Below are 18,195 nucleotides of genomic sequence, written 5' to 3'. Positions count from 1 at the left end.
TCAATGCAGTATTCACGTACAATTGTTAAAAAATTAGTTTTCTTAGGTCCAAAACACACTACAGAAATAATTCAGTTTGAGACTGCTTTAACTGCCCTGGCTTAGTGCTAGGGAATCCTAGGAACTGTAGTTTATTGTGGCACTTGAGCTCTCTGACAGAGAGGGATAAATGTCTCTCAAAATTAGTTCCCAGAATTCCCTAGCACTGAGCCAGGGCAGTTAAAGTGGTCTCAAACTGGATTATTTCTGCAGTGTGTTTTGGACCTTGGTTACAAGATTAGGGATTTACTGCACACTGAAATCAACAAAAAGTAACACAGTACATGGAAGAATTACATACGAGAATCCCACGTAATGGGATTGCTTCTCCAACTAAGGTACAAAAGAGTAAAAAAAATTAACAACAAAAATAATATGTTTATTCTTATTAACTATAATGGTGATTGCTTTGTGACCATTTCCTAAATGAAGAATATAGGCTGATATGAAGTCGAAGGCTTTCATGGCCGGCATCCATAGTTTTTGGTGGTTTTTCGGGCTATGCGGCCATGTTCTAGAAGAGTTTCCTCCTGACATTTCGCCAGCATCTGTGGCTGGCATCTTCAGAGAATGCTTGCCTGGAAAAAGTGGGTATATATATACTGTGTGAGTCTGGGAACGTAGGAGTGATTTGCATGTGTACTGGCTGATGGCAGGCCAGTCTGATGAAACGTCAAGAGGAAACTCTCCTAGAACATGACCACATAGCCCAAAAAACCCACAAAAACAATATAGGCTCAGTTATGAAACTTGCTGTTTGGATGTAGAGTGATCTGAACTCTAGATGCTTTTCTTGTTTGCTCATCAGAAGGCATACTTGGACAAAATGACAATCCTAGGCTGAACTATAAACACTTCCAAACTTCCTCCAACATCTGTTTGATGGCAATCTTGGTCGAAAGATCAGACGTAATATTGGCAGTTTTTGAACAGATAAATTGCATAGATAGGCTAGCTCTACCCCTTACTTCCCCCTTTCATTTGCTATCCTACCCTTCTAGAGAAGGCACTATTTGGGGAAGACAGATAGCTATGCTGGGTTTTACTGAGGTTGAGCTCCTGCTCACGTACAGAACAGGGAAGGTGCTGCTGAAATTTTAGAAATCTGGACTCTACAGATCAACACACACACAGAGAACAACTGCCTTCTAATATGAAAAACTACATCATACCCTCCTGAAATTGAAGTGTTGCTTGTGAGGAACAGAGAGAGCTTTGTTCAGGAACACTTATGTTCTCTTCCACAGTCTTTGGAGAGGCAGGTTCTTGCTTGATCTGAAGAGATGAATCAGGGACTGTGATGGCTCCAAGGCTGGTGGTGGTTTGGAATGTAGGTGAACCATTTATATGGATGGTGGCTGCCAAAGGAGCAGGGGGGATCTGGGTAGAGAGATGTGAAGCAGATTCCAAAAAAGGAATAACAAGACCTGAATTCACAGTAAGATCCTGTGTTGGCTGGAGCTTGCCTGCTCTTTTTTCAGTTGAGCCATTGGATTGAAACTGCTGCGAGTGCTCAGAAGGGTCAAAGCTTTCTGTGGAGAAAGCATAAATGCATTTCACATTAACATTATAAATTTTCTTAAATAAGCAAGGTGCAAACTCTGACTTTATCCAAACTAAATTATTAGGAGAGCCCTGATTGTCTCAGACACTGACCAGTACTTGACCCCTTTTGGGGGGTTAGATTACTTCTGTTGCCCTCTGCACCCATTTTCCCATGTAGCTCCCCAATTTTTTCTTCACCTCTTCCAAAAAAAACCTCTCCATCACTGAAATACATTTTTAATTCTGTTTTTAAAAACTGTGTAGTGCCATGTACACCAATGCCATCTGATAAACAAATATTTTTAAGTGCTCTTTTGGGGAGCTCCTCTTAAAGAGGAAGACCTTCCCCCCCAAAAAACGATTGAGAGTGATGTAATATCTCTTCTGGTTTCTTGAACTATGAACATGAAGGTGTGCTACACTCCTTTGGTGCATAAGAAGAGCTGAAAATGGAATTGGGAGGCCCTCCAGAGCATGCCAACCCCCAACATATCCAAGTCTTTGTAAGCAGTCAACTAATCCCTCTCCCTTTGTTTTATTTCAGCCACTGTTTATGGAAACTTGATATGACAGTATTTTTGAACAAACTAAACTATGAGAAAATATAATTTTCATACAACAGTTATTAGGTTGCTTAGTACTAAGCAAAGGAACTTTCCCCATAGGGCCCCATTCAATCACATGGCTTGTCTCTTCTTGGGATATATGTATGTATGATCCTATCTATATTGACTTTTAGGTGAACATCAAAGATTTTTCTGTACTTCAGTCAATTTGAATTATTGTCAATTTGTTTTGTAACTATTTTACCTGCCAGCTCTAATTTATATTGCTGTGTGTTTTAATAATAATAATAATAACAACAACAACAACAATTTATTTATTTATATCCCGCCTCTCCTTGTATTGGATCGAGGCAGGTAACAACAAACATAAAAATAAAACACAACAAACCACAAGTAAAAGCATTGGAAAACATATAAAATCCAATTCCCTATCTCCCTCCCACCTTAAAATACCATTAAAAACGACAATTCCCAACTAGAGAGTGAACATTCCGAGGAGGTCAAATTGGGAATGCCTGCCGGAAGAGATCTGTTTTTATTGCCTTCTTAAAGGCCTCCAAAGATGTTATATGGCGGATCTCCTCCAGCAGGTCATTCCAGACTTTTGGAGCGGCAACAGAGAATGTCCTCTGAGAAGTTGTTACCAATCTGGTTTTTTTAGACTGCAAGAGATTCTTTCCAGAGTACCTGAGAGTGTGGGAAGGATTGCATGGGAGGAGGCTTTCCCTCAGGTAAGCTGGACCCAAGCCATGCAGGGCTTTATAGGTAATGCCTAACACCTTATACTGTGCCTGGAAGCTAATAGGCAGCCAGTGTAGGGATTTTAAAATAGGTGTAATAGGATAAAATTTCGAACTCCCTGTAACCAATCTGGCTGCCATATTTTGGACCAGTTGCAGCTTCCGAACGTGACATGAGGGTTGCCCCATGTAGAGCGCATTACAGAAACCAAGACGAGAGATTGCCTATAGCGAGTACCTCCGTTTTATTTGGATTCAGTTTAAATCTATTTTCCCTCATCCAATCCATTACTGACCTCAGACAGTCATTCAGAGGGGAGATGCCATCCTTGGTAACCGAAGCAGACCAAGACACGGAGAAGCAAATTTGGGTGTCATCAGCGTACTGATAAAACCCCGCCCCATGTCTCCGGATGGTTTCACCCAGCGGCTTCATGTAAATATTGAATAGCATTGGAGACAGTATCATGCCTTGAGGGACACTCGATTTGAGCTTCCTCTTAGCCGAACAACTGTCCCCAAGCGACACAGAACCTACCCAAGAGATAGGACCGGAACCACTGCAAAGCAGTGCCCCCGATTCCTAACCCTCTCAAGCGTTCCAGAAGGATACCATGGTCTATGGTATCGAAGGCTGCTGAGAGGTCCAAGAGCACCAACAGGGCCACACTTCCCCTGTCAATGCACAGATGGAGGTCATCGACCAAGGTGACCATGGCGATCTCGACTCTGTATCCCGACCTGAAGCCAGTTTGAAATGGATCAAGATAATCAGTGTCATCCAAGACTGCTTGGAGTTGGTTGGCAACTGCCCTCTTGATCACCTTGCCGAAAAATGGAAGGAGAGATGCCGGCCGATAGTTAAGATTTCTCCAGGGGATCAAGGGAAGGCTTTTTAAGAACAGGTTTAACTACAGCCAGTTTTAAACTGGCTGGAAAACTGCCTTCCCTGAGGGAGGCATTAATTATAGATCTTAACAGACTCATAGTTGCCTCCCCTCCCTGGATGGCCAGCCATGAAGGGCAGGGGTCAAGAGGGGCATGTGGTCTTTTTGACCTTAGCAAGTAGCTTGTCTACGTCATCAGTACTCAGAGACTGAAACTGATCCAAATGAATCTCATTAACAAATGTGTTCCTGTGTTGACATTTTGATAGGTGACTGTAATTCACTATGTAAGAACATATACATTTTAAAGCCGCCAATAAAGTTATTAAATAAATAAGGTCCTTGTTTTAATTGTTGTGGTGTTGTACTGCTCGTGATCTTACTACTGCATGCTACCATATTTTATTAATATTCTAATTGTGTGTGTTTTGCATAATCTGAACACCTCACAGGAACCACAGTTAGTATGTGGCTTATAAACTAAATAAATAAAAAAGAATTCTAAGTGTCAACACAGTAGCTGGACAGCTCCAAATACCTTGTAGCCCTTGCAGGATCTGAATTCTCTGGCTCCTCAAAGTTCCCATTTCCACTGATATCTGGAAGACAAGCAAGGGTCTATCAAAAAACTAAACCAAACTAAATACACACACACACACACACACACATATCTCTGACACCATCAGAGCCAGAGGTAACAGGCCTCAAAACAAAGTGAACATACCTGCTGTTTCAGTACAATCAGTCGCTGAACTTCAATATAAGCTGCTTGAAGAGCCGCTCGAGCCCGCAGGAGGCTTCCATCCACACACTGCAAGGATTTGTTCAGCTCTTCTTCCCTCAGGGAAATAGATAGTAACTGATCCACTTGAGAACGCTCTGCCCACAAAAAAACAATTTAAAGGTTTAAAAAATTAAATATGATGAAATATGACATGTCGCCTGCCACCACTTTTAGGGTATTTATCACATTTATCTGAGTTCCACCTCAATTGTTTCCATTTCTACAAGGCTGCCTACTGAACACACAATAGTACAAATGAAGTATCAGACGCAATATAGAATGTACACAATCACTTGTTTAATGAGCTTGGCATGTCCTGCAAGTAATGGGCAGCCACAGGTGGCTCAAGCTATTTTGCTACTTAAGATGACATCTCCTCCTGTCCCAATTATATATACAGAATACAAATGGATTTGCAGGTAACTTCATCACTGCTGATGGTGATGGAACAATCTTCTTGTACCCAAGGAAAGCAAATTAGTTTACAGCATTTCATCACTACTCACTACTTTTCAGAGCATCTTCTGCTTTCAGTAGCTGCCTCACGTTGCTTAATGGTACAACCAGACCTAAATTCAACCTTCCATTATCAGTTTGCTCATAACAAAGCTATAAATGCAAATAAGTATTCGATCTTCATTAACATTATCATGAAGTGCCACAAACACAAACAAATATGTGGAATAAGTAGAATTTCACCTAAATAATCTAAGTTGGAAAGACAGCACAGAGTTAAATAATGTATCCCACCCACCTTTTTTGCCTTTAATCTTCCTTCGTTTATTCTTTCTTTCCAGACTAGGAATCTCAGGCGAGGATCCCTCCTGAAAAGTGAAATGCAAACATTGCTTGTTTGTTGAAATAACAGAACTGATGCTTTCTACACAACCTGCAGATCTAATGCCATTCCAAGGCATCCATTGTCTACCAAGCCAGTTTTAGGCATAAGTGTTCAGGACATACAGATTTTTCTGTATGGGCTCCATCTGTGCTGCTAGATGAACTCAAATCCCATTGAAATCAATGGGACAGGTTCATCATGAATTAAGCCACACTGATTTCAATGGGATAAACATTCAGCTTTCTTGATCCATAACCCCATGCATGCTGAGTCAAAGGTAGGCCTAACATTTATACCAGTGTAAACATTTATGGACTCAGCCTACAATAAATTAGATATAATTTTTTTATAAAAAGGTGTTTACAGTGATCCCACTTTGACCCATAGGTCACCTGGGATATTGGTGTTAGTTTTGTCTTTGAGATCTGATCAAGGAAGGATTGCAGTAAAACAAGCAATATAAAATGCAAGCTTATTATAAAATCTATTTCATGAATTTATGTCTTTTGATAATATAGAGAACTAAGGGCCTGTACAGACAAGCCAAAATAAAGCTGCTTCGGGTCACTTTGGAGGTATGCTGTTTAAATGATACATGCATACTAAGAGGCCAGAAGCTGTGCCAAAGCTGTGGTCCAGTCCTTAGGACTGGAGTGTGGCTTGGGCGTGGCTTCTGGCCTCTTAGGACGCATGCATCATTTAAACAGCATACCTGTAAAGTGACCAGAAGCAGCTTTATTTTAGCCTGTCTGTATGGGCCCTAAGTGAGCAGCAGTAGTTGTTTCTTGAAACTGGTAAATTAACACCACATGAAGAACCAACAGTACACTCATGCACCAAAGTAGCACAAAAATGAAACACATGTGAAGAAGCTAAATATCTTAGACCAAAATAGCTGCCATGAACAATTATAACCTCCACAAATGAAGATGACAACATAAGTTATTCAATGAACCAGAATGATTATAGAGAAGGTGTTAAAGTATTGCTACACTTCTGGCCATTTTACAGATGTCGTCACACAGTTTACATAGTTGCAAACAAAAATTAGTTTTTCTGGCAATAGTTGGACAACTTACTCCAGTTGCTCTTCTCTTTTTGCCAGTTCCCTGGCTATCATTCTGCTCATTGCCTGATGTATAGCTGCTGTCTGTAGCTGCATCTAGAGTATTGCAGGCAGTAAAGGCTGAACCCATGTAGTATCGCTCATCAGGATTCTCCAGCATATCTTGGCTTTCAAGTGATTGAGTACTGTAATCAGGGCCTCTCTGGGCTTCCCCTGCAGTAAATACTGAGAGTCTGCTGACATCAGGAGGAGTCTGTAGGCTGAGCCTTCTTCCTAAATCAGTCCTATCAGACATGAATGGTGAGGAAGGAAGAGAAGTGGACTCCTGTTTCACACTGGTCACAGAGTCTTCAGGCATCTGGGATCTAGAACTTATGTTCTCAGTGTTGGCAACTGAACTGATTTCCTCATTTTCTTTGGTCATGCTTTGGTTGCTAAAGAAACTGTAAACAGAGGCTGTCTTATCTATAGCCACGCTGCTTTCAGAGAGGCTACGTTTCCTCACAGTCCCAGGGGAGCCTATGGATATCCCTTCCCAGTGGAATCCTTCCAGACTAGCCAGGTCAGCTTCCTCATCCAAGTCAAGACCTTCCTGTTCATTCTGGATGAGGGGAACCATCTCTATACCAAACCTTCAAACACAAAAGTAAACAGTAAAAACTCTGCTAAAATAGACAATAATACAAGCTACACAACTATAACCACTATTACATTTATTCTATGTATAGCTCAACTCAAGTTCTTTATCTTTTAACCACAGTTATTGAAGATCAATCAAGTGAGAGTCTTCTTCATACAGCGAGAACTCGCAAACAATATTTTCAGAAAAGTGAGGTTAAATGCTGCAAGCAGGTTCTTATCAATAGATTAATAATTTCTCTAAAAGTAGTAAACTGGTGGCATATTTTATGTTGAAAAGAGTAGAAGGGAGACAGGAGCAACACTTATAGTGCTTGCAAATATAATTAATTCTATACCCGATCCAGATGATACTATTACCCACATTTATACCACATTTATTACCCTATATCTTTACCCACACTATACTATTTAAAAACCAGCTGTTTAAATCCCCTGTACATCATCTCAAAAAATGAGCCCATGAGAGTTTTGTACAGTCAGCCCTCCATATCCACAGATTCTTTATCCATGGATTCAATCATCTATAGCTCAAAAATATTTTTAAAGTATATAAATTATAAAAAGCAAACCATGATTTTGCCATTTTGTATAATTACATAATTTTATATATTTATATAATTACTATGCCATTATATTTAATGGGACTTGAGCATCAATGGATTTTTTTATCCATGGGTGATCATGGAAACAAATCCTAGTGGTTAGCAAGGGTCAAATATATTCAAGGAGAGTCTATAAATTTACAATATACATAAATGTGCACATGTTTACATACTATATATCAAGAGCTGTGTTTGAAACTACATATACTGAATATCAAGAGCTGTGCTGGACTACATACCTTGGTAAACCTTTGCCAAGTTCTTGTTTCTTCTTTGTCACCTGCTGAATGACTTGTTCCCAGTTTACATTTCTACGAGACACACTAATAATCTGCCGCAAGGTAGGCTTGAGCCCCGATTCCTTCTCAGTTTCACTTTTTTTGTGGCCACTAACATTTCGAATGCGTCTTGCACTGTTGAGGTTGGGCTCTGGTAGATGTGAGCCGGTTTTGCTCTTCAAATTGGTGCGCCATGTTAGGTCCCTTTGGAGAGAAGCTGGGAAGCCAAGTTTACTCAGTTCAGGAAGCAGAGGACCTGAGGGCTGCCCTGCTGTATCTTTCTGCAGTTCTTGATTTGAATGACCATCATAGCCTTCATCTATAAAAGCATCATTTGATTTAATAGTATCTTCATTACTGTCTTCTTCCAGTGATGCTTTCAAGTCAATATCTAAGTTGTGTTGACCACTGGATTGCAAATTAAGAGGATTAATTTGGAATTTAGCAGATTTTTTATCAGCATCCCCCAATTCTCTTACATAGTTACTTTTTTGGGCTGCAGTATGATCTGAATCAGCCCATGCACAAGATGAACAAGCATTTGAAGAAGTATTTTTGTTTCCTGTTACATCTTTGTGGCTCTCATTCTCCACTGCTTCTATATGGGACTCATCCATCTTTAAACCATGTTCAGGATCCCCAATGTTCCAGTCTTCTTTCCTGTCAGTTTGAGTACCTCTACAAGTGCTTGAGAGTGAGTTTTGGAGAAAATGATTACACTGTAGTTCCGCTTTGGTCTTGTCTAATTCTTCAGTTAAGTTTCCACTGTTGTTAAACAAATGTTTGATATTCTTTAAATTATTATAGTCACTACAGTCATTGCTTAGCTTACATCCAGATGATGAGGAACTGTTAGCTTCTAAAGTTAGCATGTCCACCTCGCTGTGACATTCTCCAGAAGGTGAGGATAACAAAAGCTGGACTTGTTTCAAGAGATTCTTTGGGCTTCTTTTTTGTGATGATGACTTTATATCAGAAATAGCTAGGAGTGGTGACTTTAAGGATGGCATTCTATTGCCTTTGCCTTCAACCTGGTCTGATTTCATCTCACCAGTGTAGTCTGTCAGCCCCTTGCAGGACACACGTTTGTTGACTGCCATTTTGTTATTTGAAGAACCTGAGTAACTTTCTTCCCATCTTTTCTTTTTTGAGTTGATGGTTTTAGGACCTGCCAATTCTGCAGACAGTTGAGAGGAAGAGATATGGGCAAAACCTGTTTTTTCTGAAGTTTTAGTATCTTTCTCATCAGACAGTGGATTTTGTTCTACAGCTTTCTGAGAAGGATATGGGGACCAGCGATTTGTCTTTTCTCGGGAAGGGCTGCTGCACTTTCCATTGGTTTTGGAGGTCTTGCTATCTGGCTGCTCAGAAACGAAGTTTAATAATTGATCTGAAGGTAGCTGATCACTTGTGAAATCTAATAAGTAATTCATGTCATCATTTTCATTAGCTAGGCTTGTATAAGATGCTACAGAACCATTCTCCTGCCAGTGCCACACATATCTTTCTACGTTGTATTTCTCTTGCATGCCCTTGCTTTTTAACCAGGTGGCATCCATGGTCTCAGTCTGGCAGTTATTGTTTGCACCTCTGTTTCTTCCAAAATTCCATCCACTTGTACTCTGTTGACCAGGCTTCCAGTTTCCTCCTGAATTTTTGGACTGCCAATTAGAAAAATCATTATTTCCTTCAGAATTCCAGTTAGAATTTCTTCCCCTACCACCATGATGCCAACCAGATGTTCCTCTTCCAGAATTCTTATGCCAAGCACCTCCAGAATTCCCATAGTTATGATACCAAATTGAAGGTCCCCCAGTGTTGTTTGTATGCCATCCAGGTCGTCCTCTTTGACTGGGAAGATGCCTGTTTGTATTATTAAATTTTCTTGCAGAATGTGTGAATTTGCCTTGTCTTGGATTTGAGAAGCTGTCTTTTCCCCACTTCCAGTCTCTCTGTGATGGTTCATGATGGTACCTTGATGATGAATCATATACATCTTGATCTTGATAAGAGGTTCTATCGTTTTGTCGTCTTTGCAATTGCTTGTCATCACTTTCTGTTTCATGGTTCCCATGGCACATTTCATCTGCCCTGTAAATACACAATCTTTTTAACCTAATGTCCAGAAAGTCGATTCTCACTCATTCTGGATAACAGGAGACTACAAATAATTAAGCCCTGTGTAAAATTTCTGTGAATAATGCCAACTTGTTTGCATTCTTGTCACTGCTTGACAAGAAGCAATTTTTTAAAAGAAAGCAGAGACTGGAGTATGAATTACAAAGCAAGGTCAGTCCAAACTGACCTTGCAGTTATGGAAAGTAAGAGTCCAGAAGCTTCAGATATTAATCAGCTTCCTCTACTGTTTTTTCCTCCAGCTCATCAAGTGGGCACTAAGAGAATAAATATGTGACAACTGTTAAATGAAACTATGGCCTGTTACAGACAGCCAAAATAAAGCTGCTTCGAGTCACAGTGGAGGTATGGTGTTTCAATGATGCATGCGTCCTAAGAGTCCAGAAGTTGCACCAAAGCCACGCTCCAGCCCTAAGGACTGGAGCGTGGCTTTGGTGTGGGTTCTGGACTCTTAGGACGCATGCATCATTGAAACACCATACCTCCACTGTGACTCAAAGCAGCTTTATTTTGGCTGTCTGTAACAGGCCTATGATTAATTGCTACTAGTAACATAAGAATTATGTACTGGGCTACTGAAACACTTTCCCTGAAAGCAATGGATAGGTTAAGAGAGAGGGGATCTCTATGTGGAGGCCTATTCTGGCGCTGCTAAAGAACACAAACAGTATTTTTCTCTTTTGAAATTACTCCCCAGGGAAATGGTAAAAGAAGAGGGATGCAGTATACAGTACCTCTGCCTCAGACCTACAACTGAAATTATGCTTTGAAAGAAGTGATACACATAACACATAGTAGGTTTAGCATACAATGTCGCAAGAAAAAATGCTGCTTTTTCATAGCCAATTTGGCTAAATAACAGAACTACATTATCCTGTTAAAATCAAGAAAGCTATTTTCCTTTCTCCCTATAGGGTGCTGGAGACACAAGGGCAGGAACATTTCACACTATGGCATCTATCTTCACAGCCCCTGACCATGGGTATGCTTGAGGTTTCAAGTTCCACATCCCTTTTTAACTTTGACAAGACTCAAACTCTCTACAGTAGTTCCATAAATGGGCTTCAGTGGTTACTGAATTTGTGGATGATTGTAACTTCCAAGGAGAAAAGAAAGTTACAAGGACAGGCAGATTTTTTTCCCCTAGCCTCAGCTGATCAGGACATAGAGAAACATGCTGCTAATATAATGCTCAGCTAAACCTTTTATCCTTGGCAAAGTTTGACTCGACTGGGAGATTTTAAGCAAATTCTAAGGACTCTAAGACTTGGTTTTAAAAAAATACTAGAATTTCTTTCATCTAGGTTCATTATGCTGGAAGTGAATAAAGCAATACTAATTAGGATGGTTGATTCACTTCTGTCTTAAAAAGTGATCTGCCTTGATCCAGAGAACCTGCTATGTGAATGGATAGCACTTATGCAGAAGTGTCTTCTCATGTAGAAAATTCTGAAGACTGAATCCGTGGAAGTCTACACATATGCAATAAAAGCAAAATAGACTCCTGTTTTTTAAATGACATACTACCAAAAACAACACAAAAAAAGAGTACTACATAGGAGCTTAAAGGCCGACATTTTAAAGCTATACTTGAAGATGCATAAATAATTTAATTCAGAATAAAAACATCTTTCTATCAATTTAAATTAAAAGCATATACGGTACCTAGTTCACTTGACAGTACTATAAGGATCAAAGTAGCATACAGATCCAGATTCCCTATAACTTTACTACTAATTATTTTATCATTAAATAAACCTGGATCAATGTTACCATTAAATAATTTTGATATCTGCACACACTTAATACAAAAATGTGGTGCACTCCCCTTACACTAGATTCATTTAGTCTGGGTGATGATAATGATGATATAGTAGAGTATAACTGAAGCAGGCATGCACATCATGAATGACAATATATTTTAAAAAGTATTTTAATAGACTTATAAGAGATAGGTTTAGAAGAAAACATGCAGTATATTTTAAAAGAATATACGTTCACTATAAACATTCAGTATTAATATATATGATGCATTGTATCAGGTGCCTTTTGCAACCTTTTGTAGAAGTTATTAAGCTTACCCATTGACTGATACTGCTTTTTTTCTAAGGCAACAGTAAAATTCACTTAACAACTCGGAAAACATTACATGGCAACTATCAAAGCTCTATACTAAAAATAGTAGCTTATATAGCTCTGAGAACTCTTGCAGCCTCGTGGAACTGCAGACCACACTAAAGGAACAGTCTACTCTTGGCAACATTCAAACAGTCATATAAAATGCCACACTGCAGTAACTAATGAAAGGTAAAAACACTCACCGGTTCTGCTCATTTCTTTGTTTGATTAACTGGATGAGTTCCTTGTCAAAGTATTCTTCATTGGCCTCTTCTGTCCCTTCCTCAGCATCATGGGCTTCAACGTTGTCTTTGTGCAGCTGGCTGGAGATGTGCTTAGCATATGCTGACAAGCCCACCACTGTCACCCTACACACCTGGCACTCATGACTGCTGTCCCTGGGGAAAGATGGAGAAGGTGGACATTCAATCTTTCCCACAGGCATGGCAAATTAGGCTGATCTTAATCAAGTTTCCTCCGAATATGTAAATCTCAGGTCTCATAGACAAGGTCTAGTAATCTGCACTGTATTTTTTAAAATACTTGCAGATTTATAAGCTCTCTCCTTTGTAATTGTTAGTCAATCTTGATGATTTCTTGGTAAATTTTGGATTTTTTTCCAACAATCAAGAGGTAAAAGACTTGGGAATAATCAGTGTCAGTGGAAATTCTTCTTGGATTGTTGTACTCAAAACCTTGTCAGAGGAAACATAGTGGAGGAGGTGGGAGGCAGAGTGGAGGGCTTGCAGAGCTAGCAGAGGCTGCTCTGAAGCACCTCCATGGTGCCAGCTGCACTGGGAAAATCCAGTGACAGATTCGAAATATAAACTCTCTCTCTTCTTTCCCCCAATGAAAGGCTGCCCAGGGGTGGTAAGGGAATGCTTCTGCATCCAATCGCAAACAGTGAAACCTAAACTGGGACAGCTGGCACACTAGCCTGGAATTCAAAGACTCCACAGGACAGCAAATGAAGGGAGGGAGTCTCCAGTTCACTCTACTTTATTTGGTTCAGAAAGGGCAAGTTAAGTCCACTCTCTGCTTGGCAAGGATTAGTCTAAACACACAAAATTATTTCAGTTGGAGGAAGCCAACAACTGTGCCAGACAAGTGGTTGTACTCTGATTTCAGTTAAAGCTGCTAAAAAAACCCACAAAAATCCTCCACACGCCTGTACATTTTGTTTCCAGAATTACAAGTTTAAAGGAGAGGATAGAAGGACTACAGCCTACACTCAAAAATAAAAACCTATTCATCTGAGAGAACAGTGAAGATGAGCAGCAAAATTAATGTGTTTTCTGATTGCAACTACAACTCTTTGTCATCCAAGAAATATAGAATCCAGTGTTTCTTCAGCTATCTGGTGTGGGAGACTGGAAATTATTTTTTCCAGTGTGCCAAGGACCACCCACTGACTAATTTTTTCTTTCTTTCCTGGAAACTTTCCACAGACCAGCAGCTAATGGCTCAGGGACTAGTACTGGTCCAGGATAATACAGTACAGTTCCAGGGGCTAATTCCATATAGTCATAATGGGTATAATGGCTATATGTAGACAGAAAGGAAAAACAGACCTTCATGGAAAAATTTATGACATATTGCAAATTCTATTTAGACTCAATGTTCTCTTCTCCGCCCCCAGATGCGAAGGATGAAAAAAGAATGTGTTTAGCACCTCTGATTTTTGACATTACAGGATTAATTACTGAAACTCTGCTCAAGACACATGTGTTTTGTCCAGAAATAATCCTTACTCAGCCTACACTGTCAGAAATATTGACAATGCACTCCAATTTTCCATTGCTATTTGCAGAAGAGACATTTTAAAGCCTTTCATTATCTGTTCAAGGAAAAACAAATATAGTTTTTAAGGCATTTTCCTTTAAAAAAAGCTTCATAGCATCATATATGAACAATGTAGGTTTCAACACAGCTGTGAAACTACTTGGCTAAAATAGTTTTTAATGAAGTGACAGAAACGCCAATCTCCTGGGTCACAACCATCTTCACTATTCTGTAAAGAATTTCCCTCAAAGGAAATGGAGGCATAGGAATTTTCTTCCACCTCTGCAATTTTTGAAAGTATGAAGGACAAACCTGGGGGGGGGGAGGAGATTCTTCACCCACTCACAAGACATCAGACTACAATGTTTTTGCATAAAGTACTTCACAAAGGGAGACCAACTGATTGTTAAATGAAGCAATAAACCTCTTTAAAGGGTTTTCAAATTGATGAGCTGTGTACCTTCTGATAAGTCTTACATAAATACAAAGACTTGGATCTAAGGAACAGTACAACTTTGCCAGTCCAAGGAGGGCTTGGACTTGTACAAGACAGCAGCATTGTGTAGCCGGCAACCAACTGTGAAACAGAAGGGACCCCCATGTGTAATTTCTAGTAGTCATTTGAATCTGCTATTAAAACCTTTAAAAAAAATAACACCCCTCCACACAATTAGCATACTCAGGCCATTGCACTGAAAATAAAACTGAATTCCAGCCAGAATGTTAAACTTGTGGGTTTATGGCACATCAAATAATTCAGATATGCTGTATCTTTCAAATGCATGATTTAGATCAAATATGAAATTCTCCACTCCTGCTGACTCCAAAAATCAGCCATAAGGACATTTTGACCCCCACAACTTCACATTTAATATTAAGCAGCAGGCATTTTTATAAAATGTTTTATGGCATTTGATACTAGAGAAGATTACATTAGCTAACACTGTCAACAGATTAGCAGCACAAGTGTAGAAGATGGCACACTATCCACCTCACTCCTTGTACAGAAAGTCTTCTTAGTATAGCACAGCACGCTTCTCAGATCTCTTCACTGCACATATGAGAGCAGGGAAATCTACTTTCATAGAAGTCACACAGATATCCAATAACTTCACAAGGAGTTAAATGCTTCTGGATTTAGATGAAGAGAGCTTCAAGTGGAGGAAAAGGTAGAGCCTACAGCCACGTTCTGCATGCACAATGTTAAAGTCAGGCCCTTCCAATGACCTACAACTGTAAGCACTAATTGGGGGCATATCTGCACCTGCCCAAATCTGAATGTTAATCATGAGAAAAGCAATTGAAGAAGAACACAGGAGAAATCTGAACATAAAAACTAAATTAAGAACCTTACTGATGCTACTGCATGAAATACATTTAGCACCTAAATGGGCAGTAACCCAGCAACTGCAACAAACAAAAGTTGATTCCCACTCTGATGTCCTAAAAAGTTGTTTAGAATTATTATTCTAAAAATTAGCTGAAACAAGCAGGCTCAAATTACATTGCTAAAGTTAATGTTGATGACGTTCTGGAGTCAGAGCAGCCCTGCCCTGTTCAGCTGTTTAGCAATGGAACAGATGGATTTTCATTGCCAAGTACAAGGTCAACCTGCAGTTTGATTCATTTTTAAGAGTGAACAAAAATGCTTCCTCCAGATTCAGACAGGGATGAAGAGAAAATATTGCCTTTCTCTGTAGCAGTGGGTTCCCAAAAGCCAACTGGAAGCATACTTTTTCTGGAAAACAAAGTATGGACTCCCAGTGTACTACTTCCCTGTGAAATCACACTATTTTGGAATGTTTATTTCATTTTTATGCTAACTTTCTCCCAAAAAGAGACCCAAGGCAGCTCACAAATAAATAGTGAATAATGAAATCTGAAATAGAAACAGAAACTCTTTAAAGGGGTCTGCACAAAAATGGCCCAAGGTGCTCATGTGACCAACATGTTGCTCCCCACAAGAAAGAGAACTGTATCTGAAGACACTGCATCAAATTCCAGCAGAAAATACTCATATATGCATACCTTCCTTTGAGATTTTCAAGTTCTCTGTGATGAAGCATACTTCTCATGTGTTCATCCATCTCCTATAAACAGTAAAAGTAGTCAGACATCAACAGATAGAAAGCAGAGTATATTGCATAGTTAAAGAGCCACTGTGGTGCTGAACTCTGGGAGACCAGAGTTCAAACCTCTATTCAACCACGGAAGTCAGCTGGGTGGCAAGTCACACTCTTTCACCTTTAGAAGGTAGCAATGGCTCTTCTGAATAAATCTTGCCAAGTAAACCTATGACAGAGTTGGAGCTGATTTGAAAGCACATAACAACAAATTGTTTACCCATTTTCATCTATGTGCCCATTCCATCTAGCGCCAGATGGACTATCCCCTGTTATTACAATGATAATTAATTCAAATATATCCTCCCAAAACTGGGACTCAGAGTGACTTACTAAAATTAAAACAAATACAAAAAATGTGGTAAGACATAAGTAAAAATCTACCAAAATTATTAAATGTGATTAATTTACCTGTAGATTTTTTAAAAAAAACATTAAAAAGATAAAAATTAACAGAGCACAAAAGCCCTTGCAATCAGAATAGAAAAGTTTTTACTCAACAATGGAAAACAAAGCAGGAGCATTTCAAGACTCCTTCAGGAAGGCATTCCAAAGCCTGGGCGCAATCACCAAGAAGGTCCTTTTCTATGTCTTAAGAGACATTATTGTGAAGGTGACAGGATCAAGAAAAAGGCTTACCCTGAACTTCTGAACTCAGGCAAGTTCACAGTGGAGAATACAGTCCAATCAGGACCCAAGCCATATACTACCCAATAGTCATAAGCAATACTTTGAATTGTGCCTGGGAACGGAGCAGTAGCCAGTGGAGCTATTCTAATAAATGAGTTCTTTGTTGTCCTCTTTTCCAGTGTTTTTCTATCATTCACCAGTGATTCTTCCCATTATAATGTCAAGACATTTTTGTGGGAAATGTAGTATAAAAGAATAGATATGCAAAGTTTTTAAATACATATGAGCTAAGAAAAGAATGATAGATTTGTGCTGTGTAAAATAAACACTATATGTATTCTGTGCTGAATGCAAATGAACTGTATGAACTACATTTTTATGTAAATGCAATATACCACCTCTCCTATGATTTCAATTCTTAGATAAGGCAATTGTCATAAACAGGAATACAGAAACATAGGAAACTGCTTTATACTGAAACTGACCATCAATCCATTTTGCCCAGCATGGTCAGTTTGGACTTGTAGCAGCTCCACGGGGTTTCAGACTGAATTCTTTCATAGTCCTACTAAAGATCCCCAGTATTACCTGGTGGCCTCCCATCCAAATATTAATCAACCCTGCACAGTTTCTGAAATCAGACAAAACCAGTGTGCTTACCATGGCATTGTCTTCTCCACCCTATGAATGGATCCTAAAAGATGTGTATATTTCCATCCACCTTTACCTTTTAATTTGCTTTACAAGTACATCTAGGTCATTTCCCCTCTTTCCCTCCAAGTTTCATTCACTTATATAATGAAATATAATTATACTCCATTTATAAGTAGGTAAAAGTAATGGTATTCCCCTTTGACAAGGTTGTCAAGTCATGTCTGACTGTATGGGATGGTGCCCACATTGTCAAAGACTACTCTGTGAGTCAAGTGGCCAGCATGATTGCACAGAACACTGTTTTCCTTCCCACAGAAGTGGTACCTATTTATCTACTTGCATTTACATGCATTTGAGCTCCTAGGTTGGCAGAAGCTGGGGCTAGTGACGGGAGTTCACCCCGGCATGCAGCACTTGGGCCTCGAACTGCCAACTTGCTGACCTTGCAATCAACAGAGTCAGTGTCTTAACTGCTTGAGCCACACGTCCCCTATCAGTGCAGTCTATCAGTACAGTCACATTAAATGGACTTCATATCAGTCAAAAATGCAATGTTAAGATTAACTGGGTAATGCAAATTCTCTATCTAAACTATGTTAAAAAGCATATTATAATATCATTGGTATCACACTTCTGAAATTTACATAGGGCACAAATTAAGTCTTCAACATTGTCTCTGGGCCTACGTAGTGCGCAGGTCATACCTTCGATGCGTTTTTTTGTTTGGAACAGGACTATCCATGGGCGGAGGTCATTTCTACC

At 39.5% G+C, this 18,195-nt stretch overlaps 1 protein-coding gene across 2 annotated transcripts in view; it reads right to left on the bottom strand.

The window, feature by feature from the left end:
* The window catches only part of ZNF106 (zinc finger protein 106), a 67,855-nt gene that overhangs the window by 26,565 nt on the left and 23,095 nt on the right, over window positions 1-18,195 (bottom strand). For both annotated transcript variants that reach the window (XM_089521880.1, XM_089521882.1), the window contains exons 3-10: window positions 16,055-16,116; window positions 12,448-12,642; window positions 7,952-10,081; window positions 6,482-7,100; window positions 5,316-5,385; window positions 4,502-4,656; window positions 4,316-4,376; window positions 1,212-1,571 (exon numbers count right to left, since the gene is read on the bottom strand). In XM_089521880.1, coding sequence (XP_089378006.1) covers window positions 1,212-1,571; window positions 4,316-4,376; window positions 4,502-4,656; window positions 5,316-5,385; window positions 6,482-7,100; window positions 7,952-10,081; window positions 12,448-12,642; window positions 16,055-16,116 — 3,652 coding nt within the window. The remainder of the gene's footprint in view (window positions 1-1,211; window positions 1,572-4,315; window positions 4,377-4,501; window positions 4,657-5,315; window positions 5,386-6,481; window positions 7,101-7,951; window positions 10,082-12,447; window positions 12,643-16,054; window positions 16,117-18,195) is intronic.

This window comes from Sceloporus occidentalis, unplaced genomic scaffold (assembly GCF_023333645.1).
Source record: "Sceloporus occidentalis isolate IW3139 unplaced genomic scaffold, rSceOcc1.0.p SCAF_4, whole genome shotgun sequence".
In the NCBI taxonomy this organism is placed as follows: Eukaryota; Metazoa; Chordata; class Lepidosauria; order Squamata; family Phrynosomatidae; genus Sceloporus; species Sceloporus occidentalis.
The sequence above is the reverse complement of the archived record's forward strand: the minus strand, read 5'-3'. Positions and strand labels throughout refer to the sequence as shown.